The sequence below is a fragment of the Coregonus clupeaformis genome, chromosome 2 (genome assembly GCF_020615455.1).
Source record: "Coregonus clupeaformis isolate EN_2021a chromosome 2, ASM2061545v1, whole genome shotgun sequence".
NCBI classification, from domain to species: Eukaryota; Metazoa; Chordata; class Actinopteri; order Salmoniformes; family Salmonidae; genus Coregonus; species Coregonus clupeaformis.
The window spans coordinates 34,828,811-34,847,265 of record NC_059193.1 but is presented as its reverse complement, the minus strand read 5'-3'; the positions used below and the strand labels follow the sequence as shown (position 1 = coordinate 34,847,265).

Genomic DNA, 18,455 nt, shown 5'->3' with positions numbered 1-18,455 from the left:
ATTGGTTATAACAAACTCTGAACACAGTAATGTCGACAGCAAAATGGATGCGGGGGACGTGAAAAAGAAACTCGAAACTGACTAATGTTTACTGGTTGCTCATGAGAGAAAGGGGAAGTCAGATCGGAAGTCAGATCTGTGGGAGACATTTGACTTAGTTGTGGAAACTACTGCAGTTCTAGAAAAATGAGGGTATAGGAGTAAGCGTTGGTTGAGTATTATGTGTGCCAAACAGTTACTGTTAGATTACAACTGTGTAAACAACACTAAATAAATAAGTGTACAAGAGTATGTTCTAACAAGGTAAAAAAAAACATAAAGCCTTTTTTACAGCAGACTAAAAACAGTTGAATGCATTCGTGAATTGCGGTTTATTTTTTGTTTAGACTAATGATTCAAAGCTCCCTTTGTTATTTAATTTTAAAAGTAAAATGCTTGATTGCATTTCAAAGCATGAATGTCTCGTAATTACCGTAGACTAAACAGGCCACGCTCTTAGGCCTACAGCTCGATGGTGGTTATACAAGGCTCCTATACAAAGCCTACTAATGATAAAGACATTAATTTTTATTATGATGATCATCATAATAATAGTAATAATAACAATAAGAATGAGATCAAGGAAAAGGAGGGTATAGGAGCGAGAGCTGTATGCATATTGTGTGTGACAAACAGGTGCTGTTAGATTACAATATAATTTTTCTGCCTGTTTACAGTGTAAACAACACTAAATAAATCATAAGTAAAACCAGTCTGTTTTAACGAAAAACTATTGTAAAGCATTTATTACAGCATAGAAAAGATGAAAATCAGGCAAATCTGTGAAATTGAACAAACACTCAGACAGGCAACAGAAGCAGGATCTGTCTTATTTCTGTTGATATACACTACCAGTCCAAAGTTTTAGAACACCTACTCATTCAAGGGTTTTTCTTTATTTTGACTATTTTCTACATTGTAGAATAATAGTGAAGACATCAAAACTATGACATAACACATATGGAATCATGTATTAACCAAAAAAGTGTTAAACAAATCAAAATATATTTTATATTTGAGATTCTTAGCCACCCTTTGCCTTGATGACAGCTTTGCACACTCTTGGCATTCTCGCAACCAGCTTCACCTGGAATGCTTTTCCAACAGTCTTGAAGGAGTTCCCACACATGCTGAGCACTTGTTGGCTGTTTTTCCTTCACTCTGCGGTCCGACTCATCCCAAACAATCTCAATTTGGTTGAGGTCTGGGGATTGTGGAGAGCAGGTAATCTGATGCAGCACTCCATCACTCTCCTTCTTGGACAAATAGCCTTTACACAGCCTGGGTGTGTGTTGGGTCATTGTCCTGTTGAAAAACAAAGGATAGTCCCACTAAGCCCAAACCAGATGGGATGGCGTATTGCTGCAGAATGCTGTGGTAGCCATGCTGGTTAAGTGTGCCTTGAATTCTAAATAAATCACAGACAGTATCACCAGCAAAGCACCCCCACACCATAACACCTCCTCCCCCATGCTTCACGGTGGGAAATACACAGATCATCCGTTCACCCACACCGCGTCTCACAAAGACACGGCGGTTGGAACCAAAAATCTCTAATTTGGACTCCAGACCAAAGGACACATTTCCACCGGTCTAATGTCCATTGTTCGTGTTTCTTGGCCCAAGCAAAGCTCGTCTTCTTATTGGTGTCCTTTAGTAGTGGTTTCTTTGCAGCAATTTGACCATGAAGGCCTGATTCACACAGTCTCCTCTGAACAGTTGATGTTGAGATGTGTCTGTTACTTGAACTCTGTGAAGCATTTATTTGGGCTACAATTTCTGAGGCTGGAAACTCTAATGAACTTATCCTCTGCAGTAGAGGTAACTCTGCATCTTCCATTTCTGTGGCGGTCCTCATGAGAGCCAGTTTCATCATAGCGCTTGATGGTTTTTGCGACTGCGCTTGAAGAAACTTTCAGTTTCTTGAAATGTTCCATATTGACTGACCTTCATGTCTTAAAGTAATGATGGACTGTCATTTCTGTTTGCTTATTTGAGCTATTCTTGCCATAATATGGACCTTGTCATAACACAACCGATTGGCTCAAAACGCATTAGGAAGGAAAGAAATTCCACAAATTAACTTTTAAGAAGGCACACCTGTTAATTGAAATGCATTCCAGGTGACTACCTCATGAAGCTGGTTGAGAGAATGCCAAGAGTGTGCAAAGCTGTCATCAAGGCAAAAGGGTGGCTATTTGAAGAATCTCAAATATATTTTGATTTGTTTAACACTTTTTTGGTTACACATTTACATTTTAGTCATTTAGCAGACGCTCTTATCCAGAGTGACTTACAGTTAGTGAGTGAATACATTTTCATACTGGCCCCCCATGAGAAACAAACCCACAACCCTGGCGTTGCAAGCGCCATGCTCTACCAACTGAGCTACACGGGGCCCCACATGATTCCATGTGTGTTATTTCATAGTTTTGATGTCTTCACTATTATTTTACAATGTAGAAAATAGTAAAACTAAAGAAAAACCCTTGAATGAGTAGGTGTTCTAAAACTTTTGACCGGTAGTGTACATTACCTGTCCGAATACGGCTTTAGGCAAGGGCTGTTTCCTCGTCTCTGCTGCTGCTGCCTCAGTGGCATTGTTCTCAATATGCTGGTTAATTTAGCTATCACGCACATAGCAACATAGGGAAAGGCGCCAATTCTACGGCACGCTGAGGTTTATGTTTCAGAACCGCGGACAGCGACCATATCCAACGCGGGAGAAAGCGCATTTGTTATAAAATAATATTACATTCATTAGTGTTGCACCATTTCTTTTACATAATATAACCAAATACAATTTCAGTATCACGTCTTAAGAGTGATGGACTGTGCCATCCCTGTGGCCTCTTCAATGGATTAGTCCACTGAGATGAATCAGACAGGTGTCTTGTGCACCATGATTTTTTTTTTATTGCGACTCCTTGACTAAAGAAATCTCGGTCAACCAACAGCCTATCGACCAAATAATCAGTCGACTAAATGGGGTCAGCCCTACTTTCATCCATAATGTTCAGCCCTTCTTCTCCATTCCCTCAACTTGAGATTGTAAACAAGCGAACATTAAGCAACAATGCTTTTAAAACCAGAAAAATTAGTCAGTGCATGACTGCCTCATTACTGAATTTACCCTGAGAAAGTTCAATAGTTCAACAGCTAATGATGCTACAGTAATCATTATCACACCATAATACGCTATCATTAACAGCAGTAATAATATCTCTCCTCAGTCTTCTGTGATGACCTGTCTGGGGCTCATCTTTTCGGGGCCTGATATTATTAGCTTGGGCTTTGATGACTCAAAATCTGCGGTAAGATGTAAGATGGGCCCCTCCCCTGTCTGTCTGTGGGACGGTCGGTCTGTCTCCCCTGTCAGTCGGTCAGTCTGTGTTGTCTGTCCGTGTGGTCGGTCCGTTTGTCTGTCTGTCTGTGTGCCTGCTTGCCTGTTTGTACTGTCTGTCCGTCCGTCCGTCTGTCTGCCGTCCGTCCGTCCCTCCCGCCTGTCTTTGTCTGTCTATCTGTATCTTGTTAAAGCAGACGCTTGGCTCACAGAGCTACTGCACAGCGGTGCCACCCTTTCACATCGCTCTCCCATGACAACAAGGCCTAACAGCAGGAATTTAGTGCCTTGGCAACGGCTTCTGGGGAGCACGGTTGCTGAGGTGAGGTGTATTAGAGCCTCCCTGTTGGCTGAGAGAGGTGGCTGTGGAGGGATATAATCATCTGACAACAATGATGTGCAGGGAAAGGTAGTGTGTGTCAGAGCCATACAGTATTCATATACAGGTACAGTACTGTATGGCTCTATACTGTAGTGTGTGCTTATTTAAAGAAGCAAAAACAATCCATCTCTTATGTTTCATAACTGAAAATGTTTCAAATATGTGAGCGGGCAATACATCACATTATATTAAGGTCAGCTCAGCTAAAATGCCACAAATTGTGTATAATTTGTGAACAAGAGAGTGTGGAAGACAAGTACCAGCAGGTGAGGTGATAACAATGTAATACCTGGAAGATTAAAGGTTGATTTGAAGGTTTCATCTGATACAGTAACGAATGTACAGTATACAAAGTAGAAGTCAAAACAATACAGCCCCCAAGTCTACTGATTGAAGAATACCATAGCTATTCCTTTATCTCCTACAACTCTCTGTAGTCATTTCTGATTCCTTTGTGACAGATTTAACTTAATCCTCAACCCAATATCAAAGAATCTACTAAAAATAGCCATGCGCATGATGAATCCCTGTGGTGTGCGAGTGTGTGTGTGTGTGCTGAGGTGTGAGAGAGAGTGTGAAAGTGCGTGTGTCTATGTGTGTGTATGTAGGCATGTGCCTGAGTTTGTGTGCGTGTGTGTGCAATTGTGCATGCGCTTATGCGTCTATGTGTGAGTCTGCGACTATCTCTGTGTCTGTGTGTTCAGCTCACCATGGCATGTAAAACCACACTGACAGTGTTCTGTGCACCGGGAGAAAGCAGGGCAGTGATGAGAAGTTGTTTCAACACATTAATTGGGTCACATCGTTAATTATTAATTACGCACATCTTATGTTTTTAAAGACATAAGGCAGAACGGAGCCCCCAACACATCATACTGTGCATTCAGAAAGTATTCACACCCCTTGATTTTTTCCATATTTTGTTGTGTTACAAACTGGGATTAAAATGTATTTAATTGTCATCTTTTGGTCAACGATCTACACAAAATACTTTGTAATGTCAAAGTGGACGAAAAATTCTAACATTTGTACAGATTTTTTATTTTTTTTTAATACTAATGTATCTTGATTACATAAGTATTCAACCCCTGAGTCAATACATGTTAGAATAACATTTGGTAGCGATTACAGCTGTCTTTCTGGGTAAGTCTCTAAGAGCTTTTTATATAATATTTGCACATTATTCTTTTTAAAATTCTTCAAGCTCTGTGAAGTTGGTTGTTGACCATTGCTAGACAGCCATTTTCAAGTCTTGCCATAGATTTTCAAGCCAACTTTTTTATGTTTTACCTTTATTTAACTAGGCAAGTCAGTTAAGAACAAATTCTTATTTACAATGACGGCCTGCACCGGCCAAACCCAGACGCCGCCCTATGGGACTCCCAATCACGGCCGGTTGTGATACAGCCTGGAATCGAACCAGGGGGTCTGTAGTGACGCCTCAAGCACTGAGATGCAGTTCCTTAGACCACTGCGCCACTAAGTCAAAGCTGTAACTAGGCCACTCAGGAACATTCAATAGGCGTGTTTACACTATACCTTAGCCCAGGGCTAAGAGCCTCCTAGCAAGTGTTCACACTTGTACATTCTAAAGTGGGCTAGCACCAACCTTAGCCCAGGGCTAGCTGCCCCTGCTCCGGAGCAGGGTTAGCACCTGCTTTTCTGGGTTAGCCCCAGAAACACGGTGCCAAAATAGCCAGTGTGAAACGGGGTCAAGAACAATGCCTAGAATGCTCACTGTCCAATTCACAAAAGCGGCACTTTCATGCTCGTGATGCCTGTAATGCTTTCTGCACGTTATTTTGATAAGTAAATGTATATTATTTAAACCAAAATACTTTAATCCGTGCAAAAACATTGGTTGCTATGCCTAACAAAAATGGTTGCTATGCAGGCTGGCTAACCTCTTCTCACTTAGCCAACTAAAGCTACAAACTCTACAGCTGGAAGGGCAGCAAACTCTACATTTTCCTCTGTTTTCATTGCTTTTCTATTGACATTTAATTGCATATATCCATGATAATAATATTGTTGCATGATTTTGCCTGGCTCAGAATGGTTGATGTCTCGTTTGTTCGCAGCATTTGCTGTACAGGGGTGAGATCGAATTTCAAAAGTGAAACATTGTTCCCGATGTCGGACAGGCAGACAGCAAGGTTTATACAAACCATCATTGTGTTGGAAATCAAATGCTAGGCCAGAAGCAAGAGGAAATATTGTGTTAATAAATGTCTTATTGCTTATAACATTGGTCGTGTGTCAGAGATATAATGTTGGTCGCATGTTGTGTTTGTCCGCATTAGCCCAGGGATTTGGAATACAAGTGTGAATCCTTAGCCCAGGGCTAAAGCATAGACCAGGGTTAACAAATGCTTGCGTGAACACAGGCTAAGCTAGCCCAGGGCCAGTCTAGCCTGGAGCTAAGATAGCCCAGGGCTAAAAACAATGCCAGTGTGAAAAGGCCTAATGTCGTCTTGGTAAGCAACTCCAGTGTATATTTGGCCTTGCGTTTTACGTTATTGTCCTGCTGAAAGGTGGATTTGTCTCCCAGAGTCTGGTGGAAAGCAGACTGAACCAGGTTTTCCTCTAGGACTTTGCCTGTGCTTAGCTCTATTCCTTTTCTTTTTATCCACCCCAAAAAAACATACTCATAACATGACGCAGCCACCACCATGCTTGAAAATATATTGAGTTGTACTCAGTGATGTGTTGTGTTGGATTTGTCCCAAACATAACGCTTTGTATTCAGGACATAAAGTTCATTTCTTTGCCGCATTTTTTGCAGTTTTACTTTAGTGCGTTAATGCAAACAGGATGCATGTTTTGGAATATTTTTCCTGTTTCCTTCTTTTCACTCTGTCATTTATGTTAGTATTGTGGATTAACTACAATGTTGTTTGTCCATCCTAAATGTTCTCATATCACAGCCATTAAACTCTGTAACTGTTTTAAAGTCACCATTGGCCTCATGGTGAAATCCCTGAACGGTTAGGAAGGACGCCTGTATCTTTGTAGTGACTTTGTGTATTGATACACCATCCAAAGTGTAAATAATAACTTCACCTTGCTCAAAGGGATATTCAATGTCTGTTTGTTTGGTTTTTTACCCATCTACTAAAAGGTACCCTTCATTGTGAGGCATTGGAAAACCTCCCTGGTCTTTGTGGTTGAATCTGTGTTTGAAATTCACTGCTCGACTGAGGGACCTTACAGATAATTGTATGTGTGTGATACAGAGATGAGGTAGTCATTCAAAAATAATGTTAAACACTATTATTGCACACAGAGAGTCTATGCAACTTATTATGTGACTTGTTAAGCACATTTTTACGCGTGAACTTATTTAGGCTTGCCATAGGGGTGGAATATTTATTGACTCAAGACATTTCAGCTTTTCATTTTTAATTAATTTTGTAAGAATTCCGAAAAACATCATTCCACTTTGACATTATGGGATATTGTGTGTAGGCCAGTGACAAAAAATGCTCAATTTAATATATTTTAAATTGAGGCTGTAACACAACAAAATGTGGAAAAAGTCAAGGGGTGTGAATACTTTCTAAAGCCATTATATATTTGTACACCTTTTCTGTATCTCATGTTAATATTTCTAGACAGGGACAGAAATAACATACTTGGGTCAACTACATTGGCAAATACTAGTTTGCAACTTGGTTCTGTAGTACTGGGCAAACTAAATGGTCTGGAAATTGACCAGTGGATCACATCATGGTTCCATTACGAGACAAGGGCACCTCTACATACTGCAGACAGCAAATCATCTTTTCATTTGAAGGTTACTAAAACCATATAGGCCTAGTATGTCATGATACAGATTTTTCTACTGTAGTCCAAACATAATCAGTTGTCTCCATCCATTGTTTTTTGAAGAATATTATTTATTTATTAGTTTTTTAGTATCTTGCATCATTCAGAGAATAAATGCATTCATTCAAAATCATTAGAATGTCAGGTGGAGGCTGGGACTGACATCGGAAACGACACGATTCAAACATTTACAAAGTGATTAAGAATGTATGGTGAAGGCTTGACTGTGCTGCTCTATTTCAAGCCTGAGCTAAATATGAAGTGGATGGAGCTAAATATGAAATGGATGGGAGAGTACACAGAGGACAAGCTGTCTTATCTTCCCTATCCTCTAGCATTTTTACCTCGACTGAAGTCAGTGCACCTGTCTGTCTGGTAAGATGTGTGGCTTTAGATGAGACATTGAGCTCACTGTCCTTTCAAATCTTTTATATATAAAAGTTTTGTTTTTCCGAAGGGTTCTGAACCAGTCGACCGTCATATCAGTGACACAGCTAAAGGCAAATAGGACATACTTTACAAAACACGATTTCATGCTACACATGCTTTTCAAAGGACTCTTTGGCATACCAACCTACACTGAGTGTACAAAACATTAAGAACACCTTCCCCTTTTCCCTAAGGACACCCTAAATTCGTCAGGGCATGGACTCTACAAGGAGTCGAAAGTGTTCCACAGGGATGCTGGCCCATGTTGACGCCAATGCTTCCCACAGTTGTGTCAAATTGACTGGATGTTCTTTGGGTGGTGGACCATTCTTAATACACACGGGAAACTGTTGAGTGTGAAAAACCCAGCAGCGTTGCAGTTCCTGACCCAAACCGGTGTGCCTGGCACCTACTACCATACCCCGTTCAAAGGCACTTAAATCTTTTGTCTTTCCCATTCACCCTCTGAATGGCACACAATCCATGTCTCAATTGCCTCAAGGTTTAAAAATCCTTATTTAACCTGTCTCCTCCCCTTTATTTACACTGTTTGAAGTGGATTTAACAAGTGACATCAATAAGGGATCATAGCTCTCACCTGGATTCACCTGGTCAGTCTACACTACCGGTCAAAAGTTTTAGAATACCTACTAATTCAAGGCTTTTCTTTATTTTTACTATTTTCTACATTGTAGAATAATAGTGAAGACATCAAAACTATGAAATAACACATATGGAATCATGTAGTAATCAGAAAAGTGTTAAACAAATCAAAATATATTTTATATTTGAGATTCTTCCAATAGCCACGCTTTGCCTTGATGACAGCTTTGCACACTCTTGGCATTCTCTCAACCAGCTTAACCTGGAATGCTTTTCCAACAGTCTTAAAGGAGATCCCACATATGCTGAGCACTTGTTGGCTGCTTTTCCTTCACTCTACGGTCCGACTCATCCCAAACCATCTCAATTTGGTTAAGGTTGGGGGATTGTGGAGGCCAGGTCATCTGATGCAGCACTCCATCACTCTCCTTCTTGGTAAAATAGCCCTTACACAGCCTGGAGGTGTGTTGGGTCATTGTCCTGTTGAAAACCAAATGATAGTCCCACTAAGCCCAAACCAGATGGGATGGCGTATCGCTGCAGAATGCTGTGGTAGCCATGCTGGTTAAGTGTGCCTTGAATTCTAAATAAATCACAGACAGTGTCACCAGCAAAGCACCCCCACACCATAACACCTCCTCCTCCATGCTTTACGGTGGGAAATAGATATACGGAGATCATCCGTTCACCCACACTGCGTCTCACAAAGACACAGAGGTTGGAACCAAAAAGCTCCAATTTGGACTCCAGACCAAAGGACACATTTCCACCGGTCTAATGTCCATTGCTCGTGTTTCTTGGCCCAAGCAAGTCTCTTCTTCTTATTGGTGTCCTTTAGTAGTGGTTTCTTTGCAGCAATTTGACCATGAAGGCCTGATTCACACAGTCTCCTCTGAACAGTTGATGTTGAGATGTGTCTGTTACTTGAACTCTGTGAAGCATTTCTTTGGGCTGCAAATTCGGAGGTGGCCACCCCGGTTTCCCGAGAACCCCGCTTACCTCCCCCGGAACACTTCGCTGGTGATTCGGGAACCTGTGGGGCATTTCTTGCTCAGTGTTCGCTCCTCATCGAGCTGCAGCCCTCCTCCTTCCCCTCGGACCACTCTATGATAGCGTACCTCATCACTCTGATGTCTGGGAGGGCTCTCGCCTGGGCTACGGCAGTGTGGGAACACCAGTTGGCTGTATGCTTCAGTCTGGAGGAGTTCATGCAGGAGGTAAAGAAGGTTTTTGATGCTCCATTGTCCGGGAGAGAGGCTGCCCGGAAGTTACTCCAGTTCTGCAAGAATCCCGCAGTGTGGCAGACTATGCAGTGGATTTGCGCACGTTGGCAGCTGATCGTGCCTGGAAACCAGAAGCGCTGTTCGACACGTTCCTGCACAGAGTATCGGAGGAAGTAAAGGCCGAGTTTGCAGCCCGGGACTACCGACGGATCTCGACTCGCTCATCGCCTTTACCATTTGGATCGATTGGCGACTACGGGAACGAAGGAAGGAGAGGAAGTCCGATTCCACCTCGCCTCCGAGATATGCCGGAAGTCCCCGACGGCTCTGTTGCCGAGAGAACCCGAGGCTACCCGAGTTCCCCCGAGAGTCTCCGAAGTCTGCCAATTCACCTCTTCCCGAGCCATTGCATCTAGGCAGAGCTAGGCTGTCTCCAGCCGAACGGCAATACAGGCTTCACACAAAGAGTTGCCTGTACTGCGGGACTACTGGTCATTTTGTGTCCACCTGTCCACTAAAAGACCAGGCTCACCGGTAGGAGCAAGTACTCTGGTGGGCCATATGGAGAACTTTTCCTCTCCCCTTACTCACACCACTTTTCATGCCATGTTGCTGTGGGGGAACAAATCTAAATCTCTCCGGGTACTCATCGACTCTGGGGCCGTTGAGAGCTTTATGGACGCTACCCTGGCGTCCGAGCTGAGCATCCCCACATGACCCATCTCCATTCCCATGGATGTCACGTTCATTGCCTGAAGTCAGCGCAGCCTGCCCCGGGACGTCTTCCTGGGGGCTCGGAAGTTGCCTCAGACCTCTCCGCCATTCCCGCGGAGTACCAGGACCTCCGGGAGGTTATCAGTAAGGCCCAGGCCACTTCGCTTCCGCCGCACCGACCCTAAGACTGCGGAATCGACCATCTCCCAGTCACCACTCCGCCCCGGGGTGACTGTACTCGCTGTCGGGTCTGGAGATGAAGGCTATGGAGACCTACATTGAGGACTCCCTAGCTGCCGGGTTCATCCGTCTTTCTGCCTCCCCTGCCGGTGCAGGGTTCTTCTTCGTGGAGAAGAAGGACGAAACCCTGCGCCCGTGCATCGACTACCTGGACCTACGGAACGCCTACCACCTGGTGCGGATACGGGACGGGGACGAGTTAAATACTGCCTTCAAGACGGCCAGCGGCCACTACGAGTATCTGGTCATGCCATTTGTCCTTATCAATTCTCCAGCTGTGTTCCAGGCCCTGGTTAATGACGTTCTCCGCGACATGTTGAACCGGTTTGTCTACCTTGACGACATCCTTGTCTTCTTCCACTCCGCCCAAGAACACGTGCTCCACGTCCAACAGGTCCTCCAACGCCTCCTGGAAAACCAGCTTTTTGTGAAAGCAGAGAAATGCGAATTCCATCGCTCCACCATCCCCTTCCTGGGCTACATCATCGCTGCAGGGAGTGTACAGACGGATCCCGGGAAGGTGAGCGTGGTGGTGGATTGGCCCCAGCTAACGTTTACTGGGATTCACCAACTTTTATCGGCGCTTTATGCGGGGTTACAGCACCTTGGCTTCCCCCCTGTCTGCACTCACCACTCACAAGGTTCCGTTAACATTGTCCCCAGCTGCTGACCGGGCGTTCCGAGACTTCAAACACCATTTCACCACTGCTCCCATTGTCCCGCCAGTTCGTGGTGGAGGCCGATGCTTCGGATGTCGGAGTGGGGGCGATCCTGTCCCAGCGTTCGGCCCTGGACCTCAAGTTACATCCCAACGTTTTCTTCTCCCATCGCCTCAACACCACGGAGAGGAATTACGATGTGGGGAATCGTGAGCTTCTCGCGGTGAAGGTGGCGTTGGAGGAGTGGAGGCACTGGCTGGAGGGGGCGAAATATCCGTTCATTGTGTGGACAGACCACAAGAACTTGGAATATCTCCGCACCACCAAGCGTCTCAATTCCAGGCAAGCTATGTGGGCCCTGCTTTTTACCCGGTACAACTTCTCCCTCTCATACTGACCAGGATCCAAGAATATCAAGCCAGATGCGCTGTCACGCCGCTATTGCCCCGCGGCTACACCCCCGGAATCCGAGACCATCCTTGCCACCTCATGCTTGGCGACGGCACTCAGTTGGGAAATAGGGAAGCAGGTCCGGGAGGCGCAGCGTTCCCAGCCGAACCAGATGTTTTTTACTGACGCTATCCGCTCCTCGGTCCTGGCTTGCCTGCCACCCGGGCTCCCGTTGGACCCTGGCCTTTGTGCGACAATGCTTTTGGTGGCCTACCATGGTTCCTGACGTCTCCGCGTTCGTCGCCGCCTGCACGATCTGTGCGCAGAACAAAACTCCTCGGCAAGCTCTGGCTGGTCTCCTCCAACCTCTGACTGTTCCTCACCGTCCCTGGTCTCACATATCCATGGACTTTGTCACGGGTCTTCCCCCGTCTGATGGCAACACCGCCATCCTGACAGTTGTGGACCGGTTTTCCAAAGCCGCCCACTTCATTCCTCTCCCCAAGCTACCCTCCACCAAAGAGACGGCCCAACTCATGGTGCAGCACGTCTTCCGGATCCATGTACCCCCAGAGGACATGGTCTCCGACCGGGGTCCTCAGTTCTCGTCCCGGTTCTGGAAGGCGCTCTGCACACTCATTGGGTCGTCAGCCAGCCTGTCCTCCGGTTTCCACCCTCAGTCCAACGGCCAGTCAGAGCGAGCCAACCAAGACCTGGAGATGACTCGGCGCTGCCTGGTCTCCGCCAACCCCACCACCTGGAACCAGCAACTAGTGTGGGTCGAATACGCCCACAACCCTCTTCCCTGCTCTGCCACAGGTCTTTTGCCCTTTGAGTGTTCCCTTGGTTACCAGACCCCGTCATCATCTCGGGAAGAAGGTATGGCTGTCCACCCAAGATGGAGTCCCACAAACTGTCCCACAAACTGTCCCTCCAGTTTATCAGCCCTTTCCTCATCTCCAAGATCATTAGCCCCTCTGCTGTTCGTCTTCTGTTGCCCCGTACCCTCCGTATACATCCCACTTTTCATGTGTCTAGAATCAAACCCATGTCTCACAGCCCTTTGTCTCCACCCCCCGTCCAGGTGTCGCCCATCTTCCCCATTATCCCCAGTGTATACCTGTGTTCTCTGTTTGTCTGTTGCCAGTTCGTTTTGTTTCGTCAAACCTACCAGCGTTTTCCCCCTTGCTCCTGTCTTTCTCAAGTTCCTGTTTTCTAGTTTTCCCGGTTTTGACCATTCTACCTGCCCTGACCCTGAGCCTGCCTGCCGTTCTGTACCTTGTCACACCACCCTGGATTATTGACCTCTACCTGCCCTGACCCTGAGACTGCCTGTCGTTCTATACCTGGGTCTTCTCCTGAAACGTGATAGCTTGATGGTTTTTGTGACTGCACTTTAATAATATTTAAGGTTCTTGAAATGTTCCGTATTGACTGACCTTCATGTCTGAAAGTAATGATGAACTGTCGTTTCTCTTTGATTATTTGAGCTGTTCTTGCCATAATATGGACTTGGTCTTTTACCAAATAGGGCTATCTTCTATACACCCCCCAGACCTTGTCACAACACAACTGATTGGCTCAAACGTATTAAGAAGGAAAGAAATTCCACATATTACCTGTCACTTGAAATGCATTCCAGGTGACTACCTCATGAAGCTGGTTGAGAGAATGCCAAGAGTGTGCAAAGCTGTCATCAAGGCAAAGGGTGGCTATTTGAAGAATCTCAAATATAAAATACATTTTGATTTGCTTAACACTTTTTTGGTTAATACATGATTCCATATGTGTTATTTCATAGTTTTGATGTCTTCACTATTATTCTACAATGTAGAAAATAATAAAAATAAAGAAAAACCCTTGAATGAGTAGGTGTTCTAAAACTTTTGACCGGTAGTGTTTGTCATGGAAAGAGCAGTTGTTCTTAATGTTTTGTACACTCAGTGTATAATCAACACCTGAAAGCCTTATAGCCTAAACCTTCAAATAAGCTTTCACATTCAATCAAACAGTTCTTGGAAATAATGTAAAATACACCACCCCTGTCCTTTTTATGTCTAATCCTCTCTCTGCCTCTCTAATAATGTTCCTGCAAGCCTTACGCAAATCAAAACTCTTCTTATAAATACCACCTCCTGTCATCACTGTAAAACGTCCCTCAGTCTCCTCATTCCTGTGCCCAGTGTAATTGCTTCATTAGAATCGGTGAAGAATCTTTGTCTGGTGGCCGGGGAGATTTAATAAGGGCTCTGGGTGGTTACTCTCTCAGACACTTGTCTCTGGGCAGCTAGGATTCCACTCTGGAATTTCTAATAATGCCGCACTCTCTCCAATAAAGCCATAGAGTCAAGAACATCAAACAGAGAAAAGAAGCCTGATGAATCCTCTCTCCTCCACCGTAGAGCCAGAGGCAAGCCACAGATACTGTCTGTATTGTGTCCATATTTGGCTATTTCTACTGCCTAGGCCATAATGTGCTGTAAGTACATTTGGCCATTTGTTCCTCACAATCACCACTGGATATCTAATGTCGTGAGGTTTTTTAAGTGATGCAAGCCAGTAGGTGATGTACTGTGTTCGTAAAAGCTTGTGAGGGAAAACACTGAAGCAGGAACAGCATAAATTAAGTAAAAAGACTGTTGAGAATGAGACTGAGTAAAAATGTATTGTATATCTCTATGTAAAATGTCAAACTCTACCTTGCTTATAAATGTAGTAGTGGGCCTTTTGAGGAAGATTTCCATGGGGTCTCTTGATGTAAGCTGTGATTGTAAGCCATGATTAATGTAAGCCATGATTAATGTGTGGCATTATAGTGTTACATTTACAGCACTGAGGTAGACCAGGTGGCCTCAAACCTTCTAGTGCAGCCTTCATAGTTACCCAGTGTTTTCCCTAGATTATAATCCAGACAAGGCACAAAATACCCCCTAAAACAACACCCAGGGCCTGTTTAAACAACATTTTCAATTGAAACCCATTGAAGTCATACTTTTAAGCAGAAGGGGAAAAGAACTAAGCGAACCATCCTTGCCTATACAAAGGCAGGGGGAACACTTTTAGTTGACTGCCACCAGTGATGCATGGAATGAAGATATCAACGGATGTGGACTCACGTGATGACGAGCGAGGTGGCGAAGAGCAGCGTGGTGAGCAGGCCCCGTTGGCAGTCTGCGTTCTTCCGCTGGCGCTGGTGCATCTCGCCGCCACAGTTGTCGCAGCAGCGGCACAGGCAGAAGAAGAGGCCGACCAGGGGCAGCAGGACCATGAAGAGCAGGCCGAGCACGGCACACACCATGAAGCCTGTCTCATAGTAGATGGCCTGGAGAGAAAAGGAGGAGTGGAGGGGGAGAGAGGGGGATGAGGGGAGAGAGGGAAGGAGAGAGAGGGAGTGAGGAGAGGGGTAGAAGTAGAGAGGGAGGAGTAGATGAGTCTAGAATGATGATGAGATGCCACAGTTGGCATTGACGACACTTTACCTGAATGCTAAAATGAACGTTTTTGTCATTAAACACAGTACTCCATGGCCATGTTTGACAGTTTTTGCAATTTGGCCACAAAGCTGGACAACAGTGACGGCTGTGGAGATGTTATCCTTATAATCAATGCCAAATCTGTGACGTGTCAAGCCAGTGGACACGGTACAGTTATACCATTTCACGTAATTTCTGATTCAGTGTGATTTTGATACTATTACATACTATGCAGCAAACATGCTAATGATAGCAAGAATAATGCCATAAACAATGTCAAATCAACAGAAACACAAATTGAATTACATTTAGCATCAAAACAGCTTAAATAAGGGCATATCAACACAAAGGACATGCATTTAATCATAAATAAAAATGAGACAGAAATCTTTAGTTCAATAGGTGCAATTTGTCTAAGGAATATGGGACTAATTCTAGTGAAGGGGAAAGTAAGAATTAGTGCTACTAATGCTACTTCAGAAATAGCTATGCTTCTTCAGTTAGCCAGGGGTGGGGTAGCTAGGTGAGATGGGGTAGGGGTAATGACCATGTAGGATTGAGCACATGGGCCGAACTTTAGAACACTCAATGGGCCAAACTCGAGAGCACTCAAATTATCATGTTGGTTATCGTGAACACTGTCTCCCACCTCCCCTTGTTATGTAAGGCTGCCGTTCCACTGATATTCTCCTATGTCAACTGAACTAAGCGAGGGCTTTGAAAATTAGAAAAATCTATAGGGATCTGTAATTCCTGCACCGTATGTAACTTGTCACAATGATGTTCAATGGGCTGCTTCGTTATGAAAGGATCAAAGGGGCCGCTATCAAAACGTCTGAATGATTCGGGCTCTTCTCATGGCTTTCCCTACTGATTCACTCTAATCTTAACCTTCTTAAAGGGCAACTGCACTTCCTGATTTGGCCTCATTTTAGATTTGGTTTATTAAGAAATGCTAGAGGCCAACACCTAAATCAAATGCGAGTTGGTTTTGGGGTGTGGTTTGATGTGGGTGTCTCTTGTGTGTGTTAGCCAGATTATTTTGCCAATTAGCTTTAGCTAGGCGACTGTGGCAAAGTTGGTTTGACTTTGGACAGCCTATCTCCGGGGGCTTGTTAGGGACCGTCAATAAATTAGACAATGAAAATTGCACACCTTTTAGTTTTCTCATTAAATGCTTTCAATATTTGTACCCGTATACGGGTTGAAAATGGCAGATCTGGACACTAATAAGCGTCTAAATTGGAACATAGTGGCTATACAGTAACATGCTAAACATGATGTCAGAGCTCTTGCTCTGCGCTTCACAGCGCTTTATGGGTTTTGCTTGATAGCCGTTCTGAAATTGAGCACCGCGCGCGACAAGAAGTTTCCCCATCCCTCCCGATAATTGGCCAACTTAAGCAAATGTTTTGTTGTCTGAGTGAAGGAAAATCTGTAAATGAAGATGCCTCAATGTACTTTGAAAGATGAGACGTGGAGGATTATAATAAATACCGCTTTGTCATACAAGCAAGCCAAACACCAAATCTGCACTTCACATTTCCAAATCATAAAACGAATGTCATATACAGGGTCAACGTTTATGATCACTATGTTTGATGTACAGTTACAAGTTGACATGGCGTCATACCCTGGATTGTTCTGAAAATAATGAGCCTATGTTTGTTTATTGTGAAGAAAAGTTGCCGTGGCACATGCACCTGAATGCACTCATGACTCCTTTCTATGCGCACCAAAATTACCATGTGTTTTTCTGAATTGCCTTGTAAAAGCCTAACACTGTAAGATCATATTTTATAACTTAGCTAGTCATGTTGGCAATAGAACAAGCTTTCAAACCATGCCCACCTGAACCAGATTGCGATTTATAATGGACCGTTTTTGGATTGCGAAAACAACAACAGTAATTGTGTGATGGCGGGGATGCAGAGTTATGTTCCAAAGTAACTACAAGTGTGCTTGCTCTAGTTCATCAACAGCACAAAAAAGTACCTTATAGTTGAAGACTCTTCTTTGAGTCATAAAAGTGCATTGAAATTGCTTTGGAGAGGTGTGTGGCCATTTGGAGACACCAGTTAGTCCTCTCACTCAAACCCTTGAAATTGTTTTGTCTTATGTTGCATCTACCCCACATTTTACAGGAATAGTCTTATCATGTTACTTAACCTCTACGGGATCGGTGTCCCGTATATGGGACGGTTGAGCTAAGGTGCGCTAATGTGATTAGCATGACTGTTGTAAGTAACAGCAGACTTTCCAGGACATAGACATGTCTTATATGGGCAGAAAGCTTAAATCCTTGTTAATCTAACTGCACTGTCCAATTTACAGTAGCTATTACAGTGAATAAATACCATGCTATTGTTTGAGGAGAGTGCATAACAACAAAAAACGTCTCACGGCAACTGGTTTGATACATTCACCTCTGAAGGTAAATAATGTACTTACATTCAGTAATCTTGCTCTGATTTGTCATCCTAAGGGTCCCAGAGATCAAATGTAGCATAGTTTTGTTTGATAAAATCAATTTTTTAATTCAAATGTAGGAACTGGGTTCTACAGTTTGAACCGCTGCTGTCTCTGGCACCACACCCACCCTGCCCGGCCATATAGATGTGTGAAAGTTAGTGTATAAGCTAATGATCCATCATCTATGACATTCCTGGGAGAGTGTAAACTTACAATTTGTATTACCATATAATTTTTGTATGTTCTCTGTAGTTATGTACTTGAAAATGTATCAATTGACCAATTCAACACATTTGGGCAGACTTGATACAAAATAGTCCAGTATTGCAATGCTTCACTGGATTAATCTGAATCTTTGCACACACACTGCTTTCATCTTGTGGCCAAAATTGCGCCTAAACTGCAATATTATTTTGTGGCCTTTCTCTTGCATTTCAAAAATAGAAAACGCATGTTTTTTTGTTTGTATGATCTTTTACCAGATCTAATGTGTTATATTCTCGTACATGAATTTCACATTTCCACAAGCTTCAAAGTGTTTCCTTTCTAATGGTATCAAGAATATGCATATCCTTGCTTCAGGTCCTGAGCTACAGTCAGTTCGATTATGGAATGTCATTTTAAGCAAATATTTTTTAAAATGGGTCCGATCCTTAAGAG

The 18,455-nt window shown here is 43.8% G+C and overlaps 1 protein-coding gene across 21 annotated transcripts in view; it reads right to left on the bottom strand.

Moving 5' to 3' along the window:
• Positions 1-18,455, bottom strand: part of LOC121535357 (prominin-1-A) — a 135,236-nt gene that overhangs the window by 60,726 nt on the left and 56,055 nt on the right. For all 21 annotated transcript variants that reach the window (XM_041842414.2, XM_041842405.2, XM_045205339.1 and 18 more), the window contains one exon: positions 14,967-15,172. In XM_041842414.2, coding sequence (XP_041698348.1) covers positions 14,967-15,172 — 206 coding nt within the window. The remainder of the gene's footprint in view (positions 1-14,966; positions 15,173-18,455) is intronic.